This window comes from Cetorhinus maximus, chromosome 18 (assembly GCF_964194155.1).
Source record: "Cetorhinus maximus chromosome 18, sCetMax3.hap1.1, whole genome shotgun sequence".
Lineage (NCBI taxonomy): Eukaryota > Metazoa > Chordata > Chondrichthyes > Lamniformes > Cetorhinidae > Cetorhinus > Cetorhinus maximus.
In genome coordinates, this window is record NC_135896.1 from 75824615 (window position 1) to 75845429 (window position 20815).

Here is a 20815-nt window from a genome sequence, read left to right on the forward strand (position 1 = left end):
ATCTCCAGTATCCTCTTCCCTGTTTGGTTTCACACATTTTGTTTTGGCAAACTGTTTCAGATGCGTTCCATGAACTTGCCCGTCAAACTACTTTTGCCAATTTAATTGGTTCAGTCTATACGAAGATTAAAGTTTTCCACAATTATTGCATTGCCTTTGTACAAGCCAAGCTCCTCTTATTTCTTGATTAATACTCTATCCAACAGTATTGCTACTATTAGGGAGCCCATAAACTCATCCAATCAGTGTTTTCCGACCCTTGTTCCGCCCATATTGATTCTACTTGCTGCTCTTCTGAGCCAAGATCCTTCATCACTACTGTCTCTGTGTCATCCTTTATTATCAGGGCTACTCTGCAAACCTCTCCCCACCCTTTCCCTTTTATCTTTTCCCTTTTTAAATGTCAAGTACCCTGAAATACTCAGTTCCTAAATTGTTAACCATGCATCTGTGTTTTTGTAATAGCTATTATATAAAACACGTTTATCTGTTTGTGCTATTAATTAATCTATCTTGTTACAAATGCTTCACACATCCACCCTTAATTTTAGCTTTTTATAATTTTTCCGGATTTGACCTTATTCACAGATGCACTATTACCGTTAAATTCTATATCCCTTCCTGTTACATTCTATTTATCTTTACCCAAATCGCTATACTGCTCTTTGGCCTCGACATTTCTCTTCATATATTCCCCCTCACCTGAACCCTCCCTCACCCTTTTTATTTCAAAGCTCTATCTAAAAGAGAAAGAAAGAATTTGAGAAAAAGAAAAATAGTCAGAAAGACAGAAAATGGAAAGAAATAGAATAGCTAGAGAAGGAGCGTGAGAAAAAATAGATAAATTTTAAAAATCAGAGTGAAAAGCATAGAGAGAGAAATAGAGAAAGAAAAATGGACAGAGAGTGAGAGAGAAAAAGAGAGCGGGGGAGAAAAACAAGCTCAGAACTGGAGAGAACTAGGGAGAGAGAAAAATAGATATAAAAACTAAGGGGACTCAGAATTGGATCACTATATGATATGGATTGGTAACTGGTTGGTAGATAAGAGACAGGGAGTCAGGATAAGAAGTACACTGATTGGTGGGTTGTGGCAAGTGATTTTTTTTCAGGGATCTTTGCTGGGGCCTCAAGTTTTCACTCATATACTAATAAGATGAATAAAGAATTTGAGACTTGTATATCAGACACTTTATGCTGAAAAGCAAAAGTTTCTCCAGTCTTTCTTTATAGTATATCTGTCAACCTTTATTCAGTTAATTAAAAGGGCATTTACTCAAATTAACATCACTAAAACAGATCACCACTGGTTAAGGCCACACTGCTGTTTGTGGGATCTTGTGTGTAAATTGGTTGCCCCATTTTCATGTATTTTAAAAGCAAAATACTACCACGGCTGCTGAAAATCTGAAGTAAAAATACGTTATAACACTGACAGCGTCTCATTGGCTGTAAAGTCTGTTGGGATGTCCTGAGTTCAAGAAAAGCGTTAGATAAATGTAAGCCTTTCTTTTATTTTTAGGATGTTTGACACGAAGGACAATCATTGCGGTATCTCTCGATACTGCCCCCTATAGGTCAATGGTCTTAGTGACCAAACTGGACCGAGTGCTCGGTGTGTGTGGCTCTGACCGGAGCTGACCGGAGCTGAGGAGTGTGGAGAGATTGGAGTTGGGGGGCTAAGGGGAGATTTGGATTGTGATCACTGAGAGAGAGGCTGCGGGAGGTTAGGGCGCTAATGGGGGGGATCTGGGGGTTACTGGAGGATTTGCTTAGGGTTGCCAACTTTTGTTGGGTGTATTCCTGGCGGGTTGATCATCTCTCAATCCGCTACCTAACAGTCAAACAGCCTGCCACAATATTTTATATAACTCACAAAAGTGTTGAAGGAAATTTAAAAAAAAAAATCTTTAGTGACCCATGATCTTTCTCTCAGGTGGAGACTCCAGGACAATCCTGGAGGTTTGTGGTAACCCCCCCGCCCCCTCCCCGCCCTATACAGCCTCTCAAGATGGCGGGCCGGCTTAGGTTGCTGGTCTGTCCGGGTCGCGGGTACCTGATTCCCGCTCCTGGCCTAAGCCGCGGATACCGAAGGCCCGGGGCCCCAGTCGACAAGCCGCCCCCCTGGCAGTGGCTGAGCTGGGACTGGAGGAAGGGCCTGGAGAGTGTGGGCCGGCACTGGAGCTTCCTGCAGGAGGAGGCATTGGGGCGGCTGCGGGGCCCTGAGGGTCGCTCCCTCCGCCTGGAGCTGCAGGAACAGAGCCGCCTCCTGTGGCAGGCCCAGGGCCCGGACAGCCTGAAACACTGGCTGGTCTCCAGTGACCAGGAGATTGGCGGCCGGAGCCGGGCCCGACTTAGCGTTGGCGGTAACGGGCGGACGGCGCTGCTGACTGGGGAGCTCAGCACCGAGCCGCCCCGGGACGGGGAGACGCGATACAGCGGCTACTGCAGCCTCAGGAACCGTCCGCTCAAGGTCAGGGGCTTCCCCTCTTCACCGCAAACCCCCTCCGCACCCCCGCCCTCCCCTAAACCCCCCTCCGCACCCCCGCCCTCCCCTAAACCCCCCTCCGCACCCCCGCCCTCCCCTAAACCCCCCTCCGCACCCCCGCCCTCCCCTAAACCCCCCTCCGCACCCCCGCCCTCCCCTAAACCCCCCTCCGCACCCCCGCCCTCCCCTAAACCCCCCTCCGCACCCCCGCCCTCCCCTAAACCCCCCTCCGCACCCCCGCCCTCCCCTAAACCCCCCTCCGCACCCCCGCCCTCCCCTAAACCCCCCTCCGCACCCCCGCCCTCCCCTAAACCCCCCTCCGCACCCCCGCCCTCCCCTAAACCCCCCTCCGCACCCCCGCCCTCCCCTAAACCCCCCTCCGCACCCCCGCCCTCCCCTAAACCCCCCTCCGCACCCCCGCCCTCCCCTAAACCCCCCTCCGCACCCCCGCCCTCCCCTAAACCCCCCTCCGCACCCCGCCCTCCCCTAAACCCCCCTCCGCCCTCCCCTAAACCCCCCTCCGCACCCCCGCCCTCCCCCAAACCCCCCTCCGCACCCCCTAAACCCCCCTCCGCCCTCCCCTAAACCCCCCTCCGCACCCCCGCCCTCCCCTAAACCCCCCTCCGCACCCCCGCCCTCCCCAAAACCCCCCTCCGCCCTCCCCTAAACCCCCCTCCGCGCCCCCGCCCTCCCCTAAACCCCCCTCCGCGCCCCCGCCCTCCCCTAAACCCCCCTCCGCGCCCCCGCCCTCCCCTAAACCCCCCTCCGCGCCCCCGCCCTCCCCTAAACCCCCCTCCGCGCCCCCGCCCTCCCCTAAACCCCCCTCCGCGCCCCCGCCCTCCCCTAAACCCCCCTCCGCGCCCCCGCCCTCCCCTAAACCCCCCTCCGCGCCCCCGCCCTCCCCTAAACCCCCCTCCGCGCCCCCGCCCTCCCCTAAACCCCCCTCCGCGCCCCCGCCCTCCCCTAAACCCCCCTCCGCGCCCCCGCCCTCCCCTAAACCCCCCTCCGCGCCCCCGCCCTCCCCTAAACCCCCCTCCGCGCCCCCGCCCTCCCCTAAACCCCCCTCCGCGCCCCCGCCCTCCCCTAAACCCCCCTCCGCGCCCCCGCCCTCCCCCAAACCCCCCTCCGCGCCCCCGCCCTCCCCCAAACCCCCCTCCGCGCCCCCGCCCTCCCCCAAACCCCCCTCCGCGCCCCCGCCCTCCCCCAAACCCCCTATATACCCCGATTCCTCCCAACCCCTCTGTATACCCCGATTCTCCCCAAACTCCCTGTATACTCCAACCCCTTCTACACCATGATCCCCCCAAACCCCCTCTACACCCCGATCCTCCAAACCCCCTCTACACACCGACCCCCCAAATCCCGTCTACACCTGATTGCCCAATCACCCTCTGCACCCTGATCCCCCCCAAACACCCTCTGCACCCCGATCCCCCCAAAAACCCCCACCGCACCGTGATCCCCAAAAACCCCCACCGCACCGTGATCCCCAAAAACCCCCACCGCACCGTGATCCCCAAAAACCCCCACCGCACCGTGATCCCCAAAAACCCCCACCGCACCGTGATCCCCAAAAACCCCCACCGCACCGTGATCCCCAAAAACCCCCACCGCACCGTGATCCCCAAAAACCCCCACCGCACCGTGATCCCCAAAAACCCCCTCCGCACCGTGATCCCCAAAAACCCCCACCGCACCGTGATCCCCAAAAACCCCCACCGCACCGTGATCCCCAAAAACCCCCACCGCACCGTGATCCCCAAAAACCCCCACCGCACCGTGATCCCCAAAAACCCCCACCGCACCGTGATCCCCAAAAACCCCCACCGCACCGTGATCCCCAAAAACCCCCACCGCACCGTGATCCCCAAAAACCCCCACCGCACCGTGATCCCCAAAAACCCCCACCGCACCGTGATCCCCAAAAACCCCCACCGCACCGTGATCCCCAAAAACCCCCACCGCACCGTGATCCCCAAAAACCCCCTCCGCACCGTGATCCCCAAAAACCCCCTCCGCACCGTGATCCCCAAAAACCCCCTCCGCACCGTGATCCCCAAAAACCCCCTCCGCACCGTGATCCCCAAAAACCCCCTCCGCACCGTGATCCCCAAAAACCCCCTCCGCACCGTGATCCCCAAAAACCCCCTCCGCACCGTGATCCCCAAAAACCCCCTCCGCACCGTGATCCCCAAAAACCCCCTCCGCACCGTGATCCCCAAAAACCCCCTCCGCACCGTGATCCCCAAAAACCCCCTCCGCACCGTGATCCCCAAAAACCCCCTCCGCACCGTGATCCCCAAAAACCCCCTCCGCACCGTGATCCCCAAAAACCCCCTCCGCACCCCGATCCCCAAAAACCCCCTCCGCACCCCGATCCCCCCAAACCCCCTCTACACCTGGCTCCCCCCCAAACCCTGTGTACACCCTGATCCCCCAAACCCCTCCTACACGACAAACACCTCTGAACTTCCTTCAATCCCCCAACCCCACACTCTCAACACTCGCCACTCAAATACCAGCTCCCCAATCCCTGTCTCCCTCTGCCACCCCCCATCTCCCTCTGCCGCACCCAGTGAAAACATTCCTTCCCTCCTGATCTTTCTTCCCTACCCTCGGAATCCTTTCCCCATCAACTTTCTCCCCTTCCCCCGCCAAGCTCCCTCCCCTTTCCCGCTGAGCTCTCTCAGCTCCCCATTAAACTTCTCAGCTATGCCCAAACTCTCTCATCCTCCCCATTTCTGACTCTCCCTGACCTCCCCAACACCACCCTTCCCCATCCAAATTATTAAAATTTCTCACTGCTCCGTAGTCATGGTTTGACAGTGCCGAAGCGTTTGCGGAGATGCCAGTGACAGCACCTTGGGTGTCATTGTCTCCAGTCACATAGCTTTCTTCTCTCCCTGCTGCAGGGTGCCTTTGACCTCAAGAAATACTATGACCTGTCGAATTTCAACACGCTGCACTTGCGGGTCCGAGGGGATGGCCGACCCTGGATGGTGAACATCAGCAGTGAGATGTACTTCACTCATCAGAAGGATGACCTCTACAATTATTTCCTCTTCACCCAGGGAGGCCCCTATTGGCAGGATGTGAAGGTAGAACTGTCTTTCTGCTCGTTCATCTGAAGGCGCTAGTTTATACCTTTGAGTGCAGGACCCCCGTGGAATATCATCCTTATATTAGTTGTGGGTCAGTGGGTAGCTGTCTCTCCTCCGAGTCAGTATGGTTCCACTCCCACTCCAGAGACTTGAGTTCATCGTATGAGCTGACGCAGCAGAACGGTACTGTGGGACTACTGCCTGAGGTAGGGGTTAGAATCATAACAACATAAGAATATGCGAAATAGGAGCAGGAGTAGACCATTGGGCCCATCAAAAGTGCTCCACCATTCAATGTGATTGTGGCTAACCTCCTGCCTCAACTTCAGTTTCCTGCCCTCTTCTCCAGATCCCTTGGTTCTCTGAGAGACCAGAAATCTATCGATCGCAGCCATAAATATTCAGCAATGAACTATCCACAACCCTCTAGGGTAGAGAATTCCAAAGATTCACAACCCTTTGAATGAAGAAGTTTCTCCTCATCTGTCCTAAATGGTCAATCTCTTATCCTGAGATTGTGTCACTATGTTCTATATTCCCCACCTAGGGGAAACAACCTCTGTCTATCCTGTCAAGCCCCTTCAGAATCTTGAATGTTTGAATGAGATCATCTTTAATTCTTTTAAACTCTGGAGAGCATAGGCTCAATTTACTCAGCCTCATATCATAGGATAATGCTCTCAACCCAGGAACCAATCCAGTGAACTTTTGTTATACCGCTTCCTTAAGTATATTCTTCCTTAAATATGGAGACCAAAACTGCATGCAATACTCCAGGCGTGGTCTCAGTAAAGCCCTGTACAACTATAGCAAGACCACCTCATTCTATCTTAGATTTCCTCAGTCGTCTTTTGACTTAGGTGGTCCCAAATGTTACATCCTTGCTCAAAAAAGGGTGTAAAGATAAACCCAGCAGCTACAGGCCAGCCTGTTTAACTTCGGTGGTGGGGGAAGCTTCAATAAACAATAATTTGAGACAAAATTAATAGTCACTTGGACATATGTGGGTTAATTAAGGAAAGCCAGAATGGATTTTTTATGGTTAAATCATATTTAACTTGGTGGAATTTTTTGAAAGGTAACAGAGAGGGTTGATGAGGGTAATGCTATTGATGTGGTGTCCATGGACTTCAAAAGGCACTTGATACAGTGCTGCACAATGGACTTATGAACAAAGATATAGCTCTTTGAATAAAAGGTACAGTGCCAACATGGATATGAAATTGGCTGAGTGACAGGAAACAGAGAGCAGTGGTTAATGGATGTTTCTCAGACTGGAGGATTGTTTGTAGTGGAGTACCCCATGGGTTGGTGTTGGGACTCTTGCTTTTCCTGATATATATTAATGACCTAGATCTTGGTGTACAGGGCACAATTTCAAAATTTGTGGATGATATGAAACTTGGAAGCATTATGAACTGTGAAGAGGACAGTGTAGAGCTTTGAAAGGATGTAGACAAGTTGGTGGAATGAAAGGACAAGTGGTGGACAAAGTTCAATGCAGAGAAGTGTAAAATGATTCATTTTGATAGGAAAAACATGGAGGGACAATATTAAATAAAGGGTACGATCCTAAAGGGGGTGCAGGATCAGAGGGACCCGGGTGTATATGTACATAAATTATTGAAGGTGGCAGGACAGGTTGAGAGAGCGGTTAATAAAGCATACAGTATCCTAGGCTTTAATAATAGGTACATAGAATACAAAAGCAAGGAGGTTATGTTAAACTTGTATAGAACACTGGTTCATCCTCAACTGGAGTATTCCGTCCAATTCTGGGCGCCAAGCTTTAGGAAAGACGTGAAGGCATTGTAGAGAGTGCAGAAAAGATTCATGAGAATGGTTCCAAGGATGAGGAGCAGTTAGGTAGATACATTGGAGGAGAGATTTGATAGAGGTATTCAAAATCATGAAGGGTCTGGACAGACTAGATAGGGAAAAACTGTTCTCACTGGTGGAAGGATCGATAACATCGAGAAGGCACAGATTTAAGGTAATTGGCAAAAGAGGCAATGGAGACATGAGGAAAAACTTTTTCACACAGCAACTGTTAAGATCTGGAATGCGCTGCTTAAGAGTGTGGTGGAGGCAGGTTCAATCAAGGCATTCAAGAGGAAATTGGATTATTATCTGAAAAGGAAAAATATGCTGGGGTTACGGAGAGTGGGGTGGTGGGGGGGGCGATGGCAAGCACTAAGTGCATTGCTTATTTGGAGAGCTGGCGCTGACACAATGGATTGAATGGTCTCCTTCTGTGCTGTAATAATTCTTCAATTCTATGATTTTTGTAGTCCAATTCCCTTGCAATAAAGGCCATTTGCTTTCCCAATTGCTTGCTGTACCTGTATGCGAAATTTCTGTCACTTGAAGAAGAGTCATATTGGACTCTAAACATTAACATGGTTTCTTTGTCAACAGATGCTACCTGCTCAGTTTTTCCAGGACTTTCTGCTTTTATTTCAGATCTCCAGCATCTGCAGTATTTTGCATTTATTTTAGTGCCAAATTTCTGTGTTCTTTATACGTGTACACCCAAGTCTTCTGAACTTCAATATTTAAAAAAATTCTGTTTTTCTGTTCTTCCACCAAAGTGAATAAGCTCACACTTCCCCACATTATACTCCATCTGCCACCTTGTTGCCCATTCACTTAACCTGTCTATATCTCTTTGAATTCTCTTATGTCCTCCTCACAACTTATATTCTCACCTAGCTTTGCATCTTCGGCAAACTTAGATAAGATACATTGCTGTTAGTCTCTTCATCTCAGTCATTAACGTAGATAATGATCCTTGTGGCAATCCACTAGTTTCTCTCTGCTTTTTGTCGGTTAACCAATCTTCTGTCCATGTTAATATATTACCCACAACTTCATGTGCCCTTATCTTGTGTTTAGTGTGGCACCTTACCAAATGCCTTTTGGAAATCCATGTATATGATATCTACTGGTTCTCCTTTAACTAGCCTATTAGTTACATCCTAAAAAATCTCAAATACATTTGTCAAACATGATTTCCCTTTCGTAAAACCATGTTGACTTTGTCTCATCATACTATAATTTTCTAGGTTCATTGTTAAGAATTTCATAATCATAGAATCTTGAAACAAAGAAACAGGCCATTCGGCCCATGCTGCCTGTGCTGGCATTTTGATACATCTGTTCAATTTCGTCCTGCATCCCTGTGCATTCTGCGTAATCCTGCAAATGAGTTCTCATCAAATACATGCGCACTTGTCTTTTGGAGATACTTGTGGAATCTAAATTCGCAAACTTTGAAATTATGCTTCCTATACTTAAGTCCAGGTCATTTATGTATAAGAGAACAAGCAATTGTCCCAATATCTAATCCTGGCGAACCCAACAGCATATCTTTCTGCAGTAGAAAAAACACTCTTTCACCACTACACTCTGCTTCTTGTTCCCCACTACACCTTGCACGTAAGAACACACATGTACATGAGTTATCACTGTTCCATTAATCCCATGTGCTTCTATTTTCCAAATAAGTCTGCTATGTGGTACTTTATCAAATGTCTTTTGAAAGTCCACATAATTTTTTTACAGCATCTACTGCACCAACTTCATCAACTCTCTGTTTCTTCATCAAATAACTCAAAAGTTAGTCAAACACGATTTGCCTTTAACAAATCTGTGCTGGCTACCCCTTAATAACCCATGCTTCCCCAAGTGAAAATTAATTTTTCATTGACCATAGTGTCTACTTATCCCGCCAGGGCGAGTGACTCCCTGTGTGGGATGGGAAGAGGGAGTTGGATCTTGGATGGGTGGAGAAGGAGGGATTGAAGGTGGAATTAGGGAGGGGTTGGGGGAGGTGGGTGTCTCGTAACCTGCTGTGGACGATCTGAGACTGCCCTGCTCATGTTTTTGTGCCAGAACTGCCTGTTGGAGGATCTCTTGGTCTCTACCTGCTTTCACTTTATCTGAAGGCCAAGGAAACTGTTTTTTAAAATCTGTGATTCTTGTGTTTTTCTAGATTCCGTTCTCCAAGTTTTTCCTGTCCAGTCGGGGTCGAATCCAGGATAACCAGCACCCATTGTGGTTGGACAAGGTTGGAGACCTTTATTGAACTGCATGAATAGCTGGGGTGTTTAATCAGAGCCCCGTTCTGCTTGGACAATTATGCCAATGATCAGTGGAGCTTCCCCTCTTGCTACGTGTCACTGATTGTATCTCCGACAAGTGGCATGAGCACAGGGAAATGCGGTTTCTAATGGGTTGCAGCATATGTGCCGAAGATTGTGAAACTAAGTTTGCTGCTCTCTCGCCCTAGAGGTGCCTCACTCGTCTGTTAAGTTTGAGCTGAAACAGTGAGCTTCATTGTACAGGAGATCTTAAGCCATCTTGCCCTCACCCAGCAACATATGTCCATCCTCCCCTGTGGCTATGTTTGCTGCCAACGCTGTGTATGTGCAGTTATAAGCGCGACTGCCATCTTTATAGGGGGCAATGGGGAGTAGGGTGCATGTGCGTTGATTACTGGCCCTGGAACTGCAAATATTAGAGCGAAGGCAGCAGAATTTCTCAGGGATCCCACAGTTTTCTTTATCCCATTTGATTTCCTTAACATTTTCCTTGCCATTTTTCCCCATTCTTTTGGGAAGGCACCTTTCTTCCAATAAACCTTTTGTCATAGTAGTGTAACTCAGTGGTCTGGAAGGGATGGTGTGTAATTAAGCCTGTATTCCATCGTCTGCCTGTTTGTTGGTACTTAAATATGGTGTGCTGGGAGAAATGAGCCCCAGAGCTGCAAACAGAATTGCAGCCGTCACCGGGTGGATGAGAAACCTCTCTTCTCTCCCTAACCTGATTCCCGGAATCAGAAGCCTCTCCTCTGAGGAGGCTGCCTGACTGCCGTCCCACCGAGGGGCTCAGAAACTATGAGCGAACGGCTTCAGGGATCAGAACCCACCTCTCCCTCCCCATCACAATCCCTGGAATCAGAAGCCTCCCCTGCTCGGAGGCTGTGCCCTAACTGCCTGCCTGCCACCGGGCTCAGAAACTGGGTGAATGGCTTCCAACTGGCACTGTGTCTCCTGCAAATGACAACATAGGATTCTGCTTATGCACGGCCAAGTGCACATGCACAGACCGGTTTTGGCAGCCATCTTGCATTGGCAAGAGGCACAGTGCTCTCCTGTAGCAGCTAGCAGCTACTGCACAACCATAAGGAGCAGGATCCCTGGCTCAGTCACTTTGCCTTTGTAACTGGGGCACTTATTGTCTTCTGCAATGCCGCTGTGGCTGATCCAGCTAGCACTGCACAGAACAGGATCAAGCCTGGGATCTCTGTGGTCCTGGCAATGTCTCTATTTCAGAATACAGTGGAAGCTTATTAATGCAGTACTGTCCCCAACCCTTATAGAATGTGCATTTCAGGAGTGGTCTGCTATATGGTATGGCTGGTTTAATGTTTGATAGATTTTAAGGTGAGCTCCCAAAATATTACAGTGCCGGCACTAAGTGTTGGGAATATTGCCAAGCTCTATGGGGCTAGTAGAGTTCTGTCTCAAGTCCCAGCAACTTTTACCTGAAAGCGCTGGTCCAAGTCCCTGAACCACTGCTGCCTTGTTTATGAATGTCTCAGAAATTAAAACATGTAATAAGAGGATGATACACGGAAGGAACTGTTTTTGCTGAGGGAAGTTGGTCTGAAAGTCTCGAGTTTTTGAAGGAAGATACTCAACTAGATTCTTTACTGATGTGTGTTAAACCAATGTTACAGGATGAATGGCAGTGGGCAGGAAGTGACCACAAACAGCTCCTTGAATTGCGCAAAATAGCCAGCGCACTTAATTTGGATTAAGCAGGGCCTTTTATAATTAATACTAATGGAAATGATGAAAGGTCAGAGAGAATTGGCTGAGATAGGATATCTGGGATAAACATTAGTGGAAGTGATTGTTTTCAGGAGAATAGTGAATAAATTCTGAAAAGTGCTTATCTCAGTTATAAATGGAAGTGAAGTGGAAGCTTGTGTCTGTGTGCAGTATAACTCTGAGAAAGGCATCTGGACCTCCCGTGTAATCATTTGGCTGCCTTTCTGCAGCTCAGCGTTGGAGCTAGGAAGTTATAGGAATACAGGAACAGGAGCCACTCAGCTCCTTGAGTGTTTTCCTCCAATCAATGAGATCATGGCTGATCTGTGGCCTAACTCCATTTATCTGTCTTTGCCCCGTATCTCTTAATACCTTTGGTTAACAATGTCTGTTCTCAGATTCAAAATTAACGTTTGATCTTGCATCAACTGGCGTTTGTAGAAAACAGTTCCAAACTCCTATCTTTTGCGTGTAGAAGTGTTTCCCGATGTCACTCCTGAAAGGTCTGGCTCTAATTTTTAGACTATGTTCCCTAACTCTGCACTCCAAATAGTGGAAATGGTTTCTTTCTACCTACCCTATCAGCTTCCATTAATATCTTGAAAACTTTGATCAAATCGCCTCTTAACTTTCTAAATTTCAGGAACTACAACTCTAATTTGTGTAATTGCTTCTCAGAATTTAACCTTTTAAGTCTAGGTATCATTCAGACAAATCTATCCTGCAGTCTTTCAAAGAACAATATATCCTTTCAAAGATGTAGTGCCCTAACCAGTAAGATAAAGGCAAAATACTGCAGATGCTGTAAATCTGAAACAAAAACAAAAATGCTAGAAAAATTCAGCAGGTCTGACAGCATCTGTGGAGAGAAAGACAGAGTTAATGTTTCAAGTCCGTATGACGCTGTGAAGAAGAGTCATATGGACTCAACTTTAACTCTGTCTTTCTCTCCACAGGTGCTGTCAGACCTGCTGAGTTTTTCCAGCATTTTTTGTTTTTGTTGTGGCCTAATCAGTGCTTTCTATAGCTGAAGCATGACTTTTACCCACTTTTTATTCTATAGTCCTCTAGATGCAAAGCCCAGCATTCCATTAGCTTTTGTGATTATTTTCTGTACCTATAGACAATAGAAAAGTTATGGTGCAGAAAGAGGCCATTCAGCCCATTGTGTCTACGCCGGCCAAAAAGAGAAAAAAGAAACTAGCCGCTCATTTTAATCCCACTTTCCAGTACCTGGTCCATAGCCTTGCAGGTTACAGCACTTCAGATGCATATCCAGGTACCTTTTAAATGAGTTGAGCGTTTCAGCCTCAACCACCAACTTAGACAGTGAATTCCAGACGCCCACCACCCACTGGGTGAAAAAGTTTTTCCTCATGTCCACGCTAATCCTTCTACCAATCACCTTAAATCTATGCACCCTGCTGGGTTCCCAGTAATTGACCCCTCAGCTAGAGGAAACAAGTCTTTACTGTCACCCTATCTAGGCCCCTCATAATTTTGTACACCTCAGTTAGGTCACCCCTTACCCTCCTCTGTTCTCAGGAAAACAACCCTACCCTGTCCAATCTCTGCACTCTCCAGAGCAATTATGTTCTTCCTATAATGTGGTGACCAGAACTGTACACAAAATTCTAGCTGTGGCCTAACCAGTATTTTATACAGTTCAATGATTACATCCCTGCTTTTGTATTCAATACTTCGCCCAATAAAGGAAAGCATTCCATATGCTTTCTTGACCATCTTGTCCATCTGTCCTGCCGCCTTTGAGGACCTGTGGACATGCACCCCATGTATATGGATCCCAAATCTCTTTTGATCTCCACTGTTTTTAGCTTTTTATCATTTAGAAAGTATCCTGTTTTATCACTTTTAGGTCCAATTGGAAGACCTCGCATTTGCTTTTATTGAAACTCTCATTTGCTATAGTTTTACCCATTCGCTTAATAATATTTCTTTGTAATTTTAAGCTTCCATCTACACTACTGCAATGTCACCTATCATTATCATGGGCAAATTTGGACATATTGCTTTATATCCCATCTAAGTTGTTAATAAATACAGAAATATTTCTGTTGTCCGACGTGCTCCAGGAATAGGTGGCGCAGAAATGCTGGTTAATGGGGAGTTACCACGGCATGCTTTGATTTTTGCTTAGAAAGTTATCAATGTATATCTATCTATACCCCTAACACAGCACTCTCTTTCCCTCACCCCTCCTCTGTGTGTGAGATGAGGTGGTCTTGTGTAAGACGCAATCTGTTATGGCCACCACTGATTCTGGGTTCCAGCATTCTTTCCAAATCTACCTCTGTCTCCGCAACCCTGGGGCAGTGGCATTGTGCCCTTCAAAGAACTCCAAACTCCGGGAGAGTGAGACTTATAGGGATCTCGATCTGGCTTTGGACTGGCGTGTTTGTTTCTTTTTGATACTGGCCCTATATAGACTCCAGCAGAAGCTGCTGAGGAGAGAGGGGTTCGAGACAGGCCGATGGCGCAAATTCCAGTTAGTAGAGAGTTCCGGCTGGTATAATGCCGGATAACAGAAATTTTACTGTCCAGTAAATGGTTGAGGCTCGAACACAGATCCTTGTGGGGCACCACAAGTCACGTTCTGCCAGTTAGGATTAAATAGCGTCATAGAGGTCTACAGCACAGCAAAAGACCCTTCAGCTCATTGAGTCTGCACCAGTCAAACAAGTACCTAACTATTCTAATCCCATTTTCCAGCACTAGGCCCATAGCCTTGTAAGCCAAGACATCGCAAGTGCACATCCAAATACTTCTTAAATGCTATGAGGGTTTCTGTCTCTACCACCCTTTCAGGCAGTGAGTTCCAGATTTCCACCACTCTCTGGGTGAAAAAATTCTTCCTCACATCCTCTAAACCTCCTGCCCCTTACCTTAATCTATGCCCCCTGGTTATTGATTCCCGCACCAAGGGGAAAAGTTCCTTCCTCTCTACCCTATCTATGCCCCTCATAATTTTATACACCTCAAACATGTCCCCCCTCAATCTCCTCTGCTCCAGGGAAAATAACCCTAGTCTATCTAATCTCTCCTCATAACTAAAACTCTCCAGCCCAGGCAACATCCTGGTAAATCTCCTCTGCACTCTCTGGTGCAACCACATCCTTCCTATAATGCGGATTCCAGAACTGCATGCAATACTCTAGCTGTGGCCTAACCAGCGTTTTATACAGTTCTAGCGTAACCTTTCTGCTCTTGTCTTTATTAGCCAAGGCATAGAATATAAGTATCCCATATGCCTTCTTAACCACCTTATCTACCTGTCCTGCTACCTTAAGGGACCGATGGACATGCACACCAAGGTCCCTCTGATCCACGGTACTTCCCAGGGTCCTACTATTCGTCGTGTATTCCCGTGCCTTGTTTGTCCTGCCCCAGTGCATCACCTCACACTTATCTGGATTAAATTCCATTTGCCACTGATCAGCCCGTCTATATCCTCCTGTAATCTAAGGCTATCCTCCTCACTGTTTACCACCCTACCAATTTTCGTGTCACCCGCGAACTTACTGATCAACCCTCCTACATTCAAGTCTAAATCGTTTATATATACCACAAACAGCAAGGGACCCAACACTGATCCCTGTGGAACCCCACTGGACACAGGCATCCAGTCACAAAAACACCCCTCGACCATCACCTCTGCTTCCTGCCATTCAGCCAATTCTGGATCCAATTTGCCAAATTACCTTGGATCTCATGGGCTCTTACCTTCGTTATCAGTCTCCTATGCGGGACCTTATCAAAAGCCTTGCTGAAGTCCAAGTAGACTACGTCAAATGCATTGCCCTCATCTACACACCTGGTCACCTTTTCGAAAAATTCAATCAAATTGGTCAGACATGACCTTCCCTTAACAAAACCATGCTAACTGTCCTTGATTAATCCCTGCCTCTCCAAGTGTAGGCTAATTCTGTCCCTCAGAATTGCTTCCAATAGTTTCCCCACCACTGAGGTTAGACTAACTGGCCTGTAGTTCCCTGGTTTATCCCTTCCTCCCTTCTTGAGTAATGGTATCACATTGGCAGTCCTCTGGCACCTCTTCTGTGGCCAGAGAGGTATTGAAAATTATTGCCTGTGCCCCTGCTATCATCTTCCTTGCCTCAACAGTCTGGGATACATTTCATCCGGGCCTGGAGATTTATCTACTTTTAAGCCTGCCAGACCACTTAGAACTTCCTCCCTATCTATGCTAATTTCTTTCATTATCACAGTCCTTCTGCCTGATTTCCATACCCACGTCATCCCTCTAGCTTGTGAATACTGACACGAAGTATTCATTTAGAACCTTACCTACGTCTTCCGGCTCCACACACGTATTACCACCATGATCCTTAATGGGCCCTACTCTTTCCCTAGTTATCCTCTTACTCTTAATGTACTTGTAAAATAACTTTGGATTTTCCTTTATTTTACCTGCCAATGTTTTCTCATGCTCTCTTTTTGATCTCCTAATTTCCTTTTTAAGTTGTCCCCTAAACATCCTATATTCCTCTAGGGCTTCCGCTGCTTTGAGCCCTCGGTATCTGCCATAAGCCTCCCTTTTTCTCTTTATCCAATCCTGTATATCCCTCGACATCCAGGGTTCCCTGGATTTGTTGGTCCCATCCTTTGTCTTTACTGGAATATGTTGGCCCTGTACTCTCCCTATTCCCTTCTTGAGTCTCACTGCTCTGATGTAGATTTATCTAAAAGTAGCTGCTCCCAGTCCACTCTGGCCAAATCATATCTGATCTTATTAAAATCGGCCTTCCCCCAATTTCGAACTCTGATTTCTGGCCTGTCCTTGTCCTTCTCCATAACAACCTTGAATCTAACGGAGTTATGATCACAATCTGCAAAATGCTCCCCCACTGATACCTCTACCACTTGCCCGGCTTCATTCCCTAAAATTAAGTCCAGGACTGCCCCTGTCTTGTAGGACCTTCTACGTACTGGCTTAAAAAGCTCTCCTGGATGCATTTTAAGAATTCTGCTCCCTCTAAACCTATCACACTATGACTAACCCAGTTAATGTTGGGGAAGTTGAAATCCCCCACTATTACTACCCTGTTATTTTTACACTTCTCTGAAATTTGCCTACATATCTGTTCTTCTATTTCTCTCTGACTGTTTGGGGGCCTATAGTACACTCCCAGCAATTTGATTGCTCCTTTTTTGTTTTTCAGTTCCACCCATATGGCTTCATTTGAGGAGCTTCTAAGATGTCATCCCTCCTTACTGCTGTACTTGATTCCTTGATGAATATTGCGATACCCCTTCCTCTTTTACCTCTTTCCCTGTCTCGCCTGAAGACCCTATATCCTGGAATATTGAGCTGCCAATCATGCCCCTCTCTCAACCATGTCTCTGTGACAGCAATGACATCATACTTTCATGTGTTAATTTGTGCCCTCAACTCATATGCCTTATTTGTCAGACTCCTTGCATTGAAATAAATACCATCCAACCTTACCAAACTCCCTTGTGCCTTAACTGGCCTATAATTCCTATGCCTTCCAGACTCACTTGCTCTCTCTTCTAATTTTGGCTGTGCATCTCCCCCTGCTGAACCTTCTCTCAGGATCCCATCCCCCTGCCAAGTTAGTTTAAACCCTCCCCAACAGCACTAGCAAATCTTCCCTCAAGGATGTTGGTCCCATTCCGGTTCAGGTGTAACTCGTCCACCTTGTACAGGTCCCACCGCTCCCAGAAACTGTCCCAATGACCCAGAAATCTAAAGCCCTCCCTCCTGCACCATCTCTCCAGCCACGCATTCATCTGGACTAACCTCCTATTTCTACACTCATTAGCATGTGACATCAGAAGTAATCCAGAGATTACTACTTTTGAAGTCCTGTTCTTTAATCTGTTTCCTAGCTCCCTAAATTCTGCTTGCAGGACCTCATCCCTCTTTCTACCTATGTCGTTGGTACTATGTACCATGATCTCTGTCTGTTTGCCCTCCCCCTTTAGAATGCCCAGTTAATGTTCAGTGACATCCTTGACCCTGGCAACATTCCATCCTGGAGTCACGTCTAAGGCCACAGAAACGCCTGTCTGTTCCTCTTACTATCAAGTCTCCTGCCACTATAGCTTTTCCCCTCTTTTCCTCCCCCGCCACCCATGTAGCTGAGCCACTCACAGTGCCACGAACGTGGCTGCACTTCCCAGAGGAACCATCACTCTCACCGTTTTCCAAGACAGAAAAACGGTTCTCGACCGAGATGCACCCTGGGGATTTCCTGACTACCTGCCTGACACCTTTCTTCTGACTGATGGTCACCCATTCCCTCTCTGTCTGCACTTCCGTAAGCTGTGGGGTGAGCACGTCTAAAACCATGTTATCCACGAAACTCTCAGCCACGCGGATACACCTCAGTGCCTCCAGCTGCCGCTCAAGCTCCGAAACCCGGAGCTCAAGTAGCTGGAGCTGCTGGCACTTCCTGCACACGTCAGTCAGAGCGCAAGGAGCGTCTAGGACTTCCCACATATTTCAGGCGGTACATAACACGGGACTGAGCTGCCCTGCCATGTCTCTAGTTGACAAAAAACTAAAACCCTTACCTTTCCTTAGCTTAATCTACTTTAAACTGGAGAAAAACACTTACCCACTACTCCCCAATCAGCTCTCACCTTTGTGCGGAAGTCACTTTTTGAAGTTTCCCCACACTCGTGCTGGTTCTGATCTCTCCACTGCTCTCTTGTGCTGTCTTGTGATGTCACTCTTGTTATTTTCAACAAGAACTGACTGCAGGACACTCTTCCCAGACTGCTTCACCGCAATGCTGACTGCAGGACACTGATCCCGCAGTGAAGCGGTGTGTACCCAAGCTGTACAAACTGGGAATCCTTTTTGTGCATTGGAGTTTTGATTAGGTGTGACTACAGTTGCCCATTATGGTCTATGATGATCCAATGCTGGGTTCCCATTCCTCCCAGAGTGACTGGGAATTGTGGGTAGCTCCCTGGAGCGGTGCCTCCAGCAGTTGGGAGATTTAGCAATTTTAAGTGTCCTGTTGCAGTGTCCCCATCCCAGAGCCATGTGTGGGAGGCTGGACACTGGGCAGTCAGGAGGGCTTAGGAATCAAAGGGTTCAGTATTGGGGGATTCTCAGCATTCCATTTTGGGGACTTGGATTTCCCTTTTTCTGTCCTCAGTTTCCCCACCTGCACTCTTCTAGTTCTTGGAATCATAAACAAAGATGGCCAACTACAGACCCAACCTTTGTATGGTAAATTAAATAGCATGGTAGAAGTCACGTGAACAAATGTCACATGATCAGATGATGTGAATAGGCATCACATCACATGGCGAGGTATCATGTGGTCAGAATGTCATGTGATAATACCTCCAATCAGAGTTGACAGCTCTATCCAGCGACCTCCTATAGCTCTGACGATACCCTTTGAGGTGAGGCTCCAGCTTTCCTGCAAAGCTATCCACTCGGACCGATACTTGGGCCCAGGCTGGAAAAGTGCTTGATGTCAGTGACATAAAATTTGCCCAAGTTAGATATGGGTGCATGCAAATTACACACAAAAGGGGGAAGGTGGCATCCTCCATTTGTACAGGTGGAGCACTGGATGCTGGGGCCAGCTTTCCGAATCCTGATATAAAAGCAAAATACTGCAGATGCTGGAAATCTGAAACACAAACAAAAATAGCTGGAAAAACTCAGCAGGTCTGACAGCATCTGTGGAGTGGAAGACAGAGTTAACGTTTCGAGTACCGTATGACTCTTCATCTGTTCTGATGAAGAGTCATACGGACTCGAAACGTTAACTCTGTCTTCCTCTCCACAGATGCTGTCAGACCTGCTGAGTTTTTCCAGCTATTTTTGTTTTTGTTTCTGAATCCTGAGCCTGACACAGCTCCCCAAAGGATCTTCATTCAAATGATCCTGTGGTTGAAACAGTGGGCTTCCAGGGCGGGGCAAGGTGGAGAAGCAACTACCTCTGAGGTGGAAGTCCTGCCCCTCCAATTGGTGATTCCTATCCAATCAGTCTGAGCAACGCTGTGTAAGCTCACACAGAATGGGCAATTGTGTGGTGTACAGGGAACAGCACTAGGTGCCAATGGCACCGCATTCCAGCAAAGAAAACGCCCTTTTTGGAAGAGACATGAGAGTTACTTTAACTGCCTGTGGTCTTCAGATTCTGTTTTGAGCAGTGAATAACTGTAGTTACTGGATCTGGAGGTGGGGTGGGTGGGGTTACTGATCCTGAGGATAAGAAAGCAGCAGAATGTACAAGTCCTTGGAGACGTTCCTGAAATGTTTTGATTTGTTACAGATCAACACAGTTGGCTTCACACTGGGTGACAAGGTGGATGGGCCATTCCAACTGGAAATTGACTTCATTGCTGTGTGCAATGACCGGGCTCACACTGAGGAATTTGCCTATGAGAAATATAAAAGGAACCCAGAGGTATAACTAGATTCATAGGGCTGCATAACCTCAGACCGACCTGCACAGACTATAAATAGGAGCACTTGCCTGTGCTTAGCGAAGATCTTTTCTGGTGGATGGACTGATTGTGTGCTTCTTCAGCCCATTTGGAGAGAGCATTGATGGATTTTGCAGCAATAACATCTCACCTGGATCTTGGAGCATTGAATGTATATGAAGAAGTTGTAATAAAGTTTGTCTTTGTAATCGTTGACCTACACTTACTACACAACACTGAGTATTCTCTGTGGAAGGTTGCTCCTGTTCAGGCACAAGATGATGATGTATCACTGGCATTCATTCATGGGTATCCTGGTATAGGTGTTGATCATTCTGGACTGGCAGCTTTGAAGTTGTGAGTTGTTAAACTTCATGAATATGGTGAATTGTGAATTGAATTTAACTACCAGAAAAAGTGTGTGATTGTAGCATGATAAAAACAAAAGGAAAGGCAAGTACAAAAACTCAACTATTGCCTTTCCAACAACAACTTATATTTATATAGCACCTTTAATGCAGTAAAACATTCTAAGGTGCTTCAGAGGAGCATTAATCAAATAAAATTTGACACACACCACCTAAGGTAATACTGTTTTCAAATCCTTCCATAGCCCTACCCCTCCCTATCTATTAAACCTCCCCTAGTCCTACAAACCTCTGGGATGTCTGCACTCTTCCAATTCTGGCCTCATACAACACCAATTTTAAATAAGGACAAAAGAGAAGAAAAAATACAGGTCAAAGGAGACGAGCTCACAGGAAAAAAAGGGAGATGGTGGAAAAGGAAAGAGGAGTGAATGATGGGAATAATAAGAAAGAGGAAGAGAAACCGGAGCAAGCGCATGTAAGATGGGTTCATTGATGTACTAATAAGTTGCTGGAGAGGGGAGGGGTTAACCCCGTGACATCAATAAGAACATACATTTCACAA

General features: G+C 47.5%; 1 protein-coding gene across 1 annotated transcript; it reads left to right on the forward strand.

Annotated features, from left to right (window-relative positions):
- Positions 1–1622: 1622 nt before the first annotated feature.
- Positions 1623–20091, forward strand: ndufaf1 (NADH:ubiquinone oxidoreductase complex assembly factor 1). The gene is made up of 4 exons (XM_078563003.1): positions 1623–2472; positions 5400–5585; positions 9583–9657; positions 19729–20091. The coding sequence occupies exons 1-4, from the start codon at positions 2011–2013 to the stop codon at positions 19867–19869; spliced, it is 864 nt and encodes a 287-aa protein (XP_078419129.1). The 5' UTR covers positions 1623–2010; the 3' UTR covers positions 19870–20091.
- Positions 20092–20815: the final 724 nt, after the last annotated feature.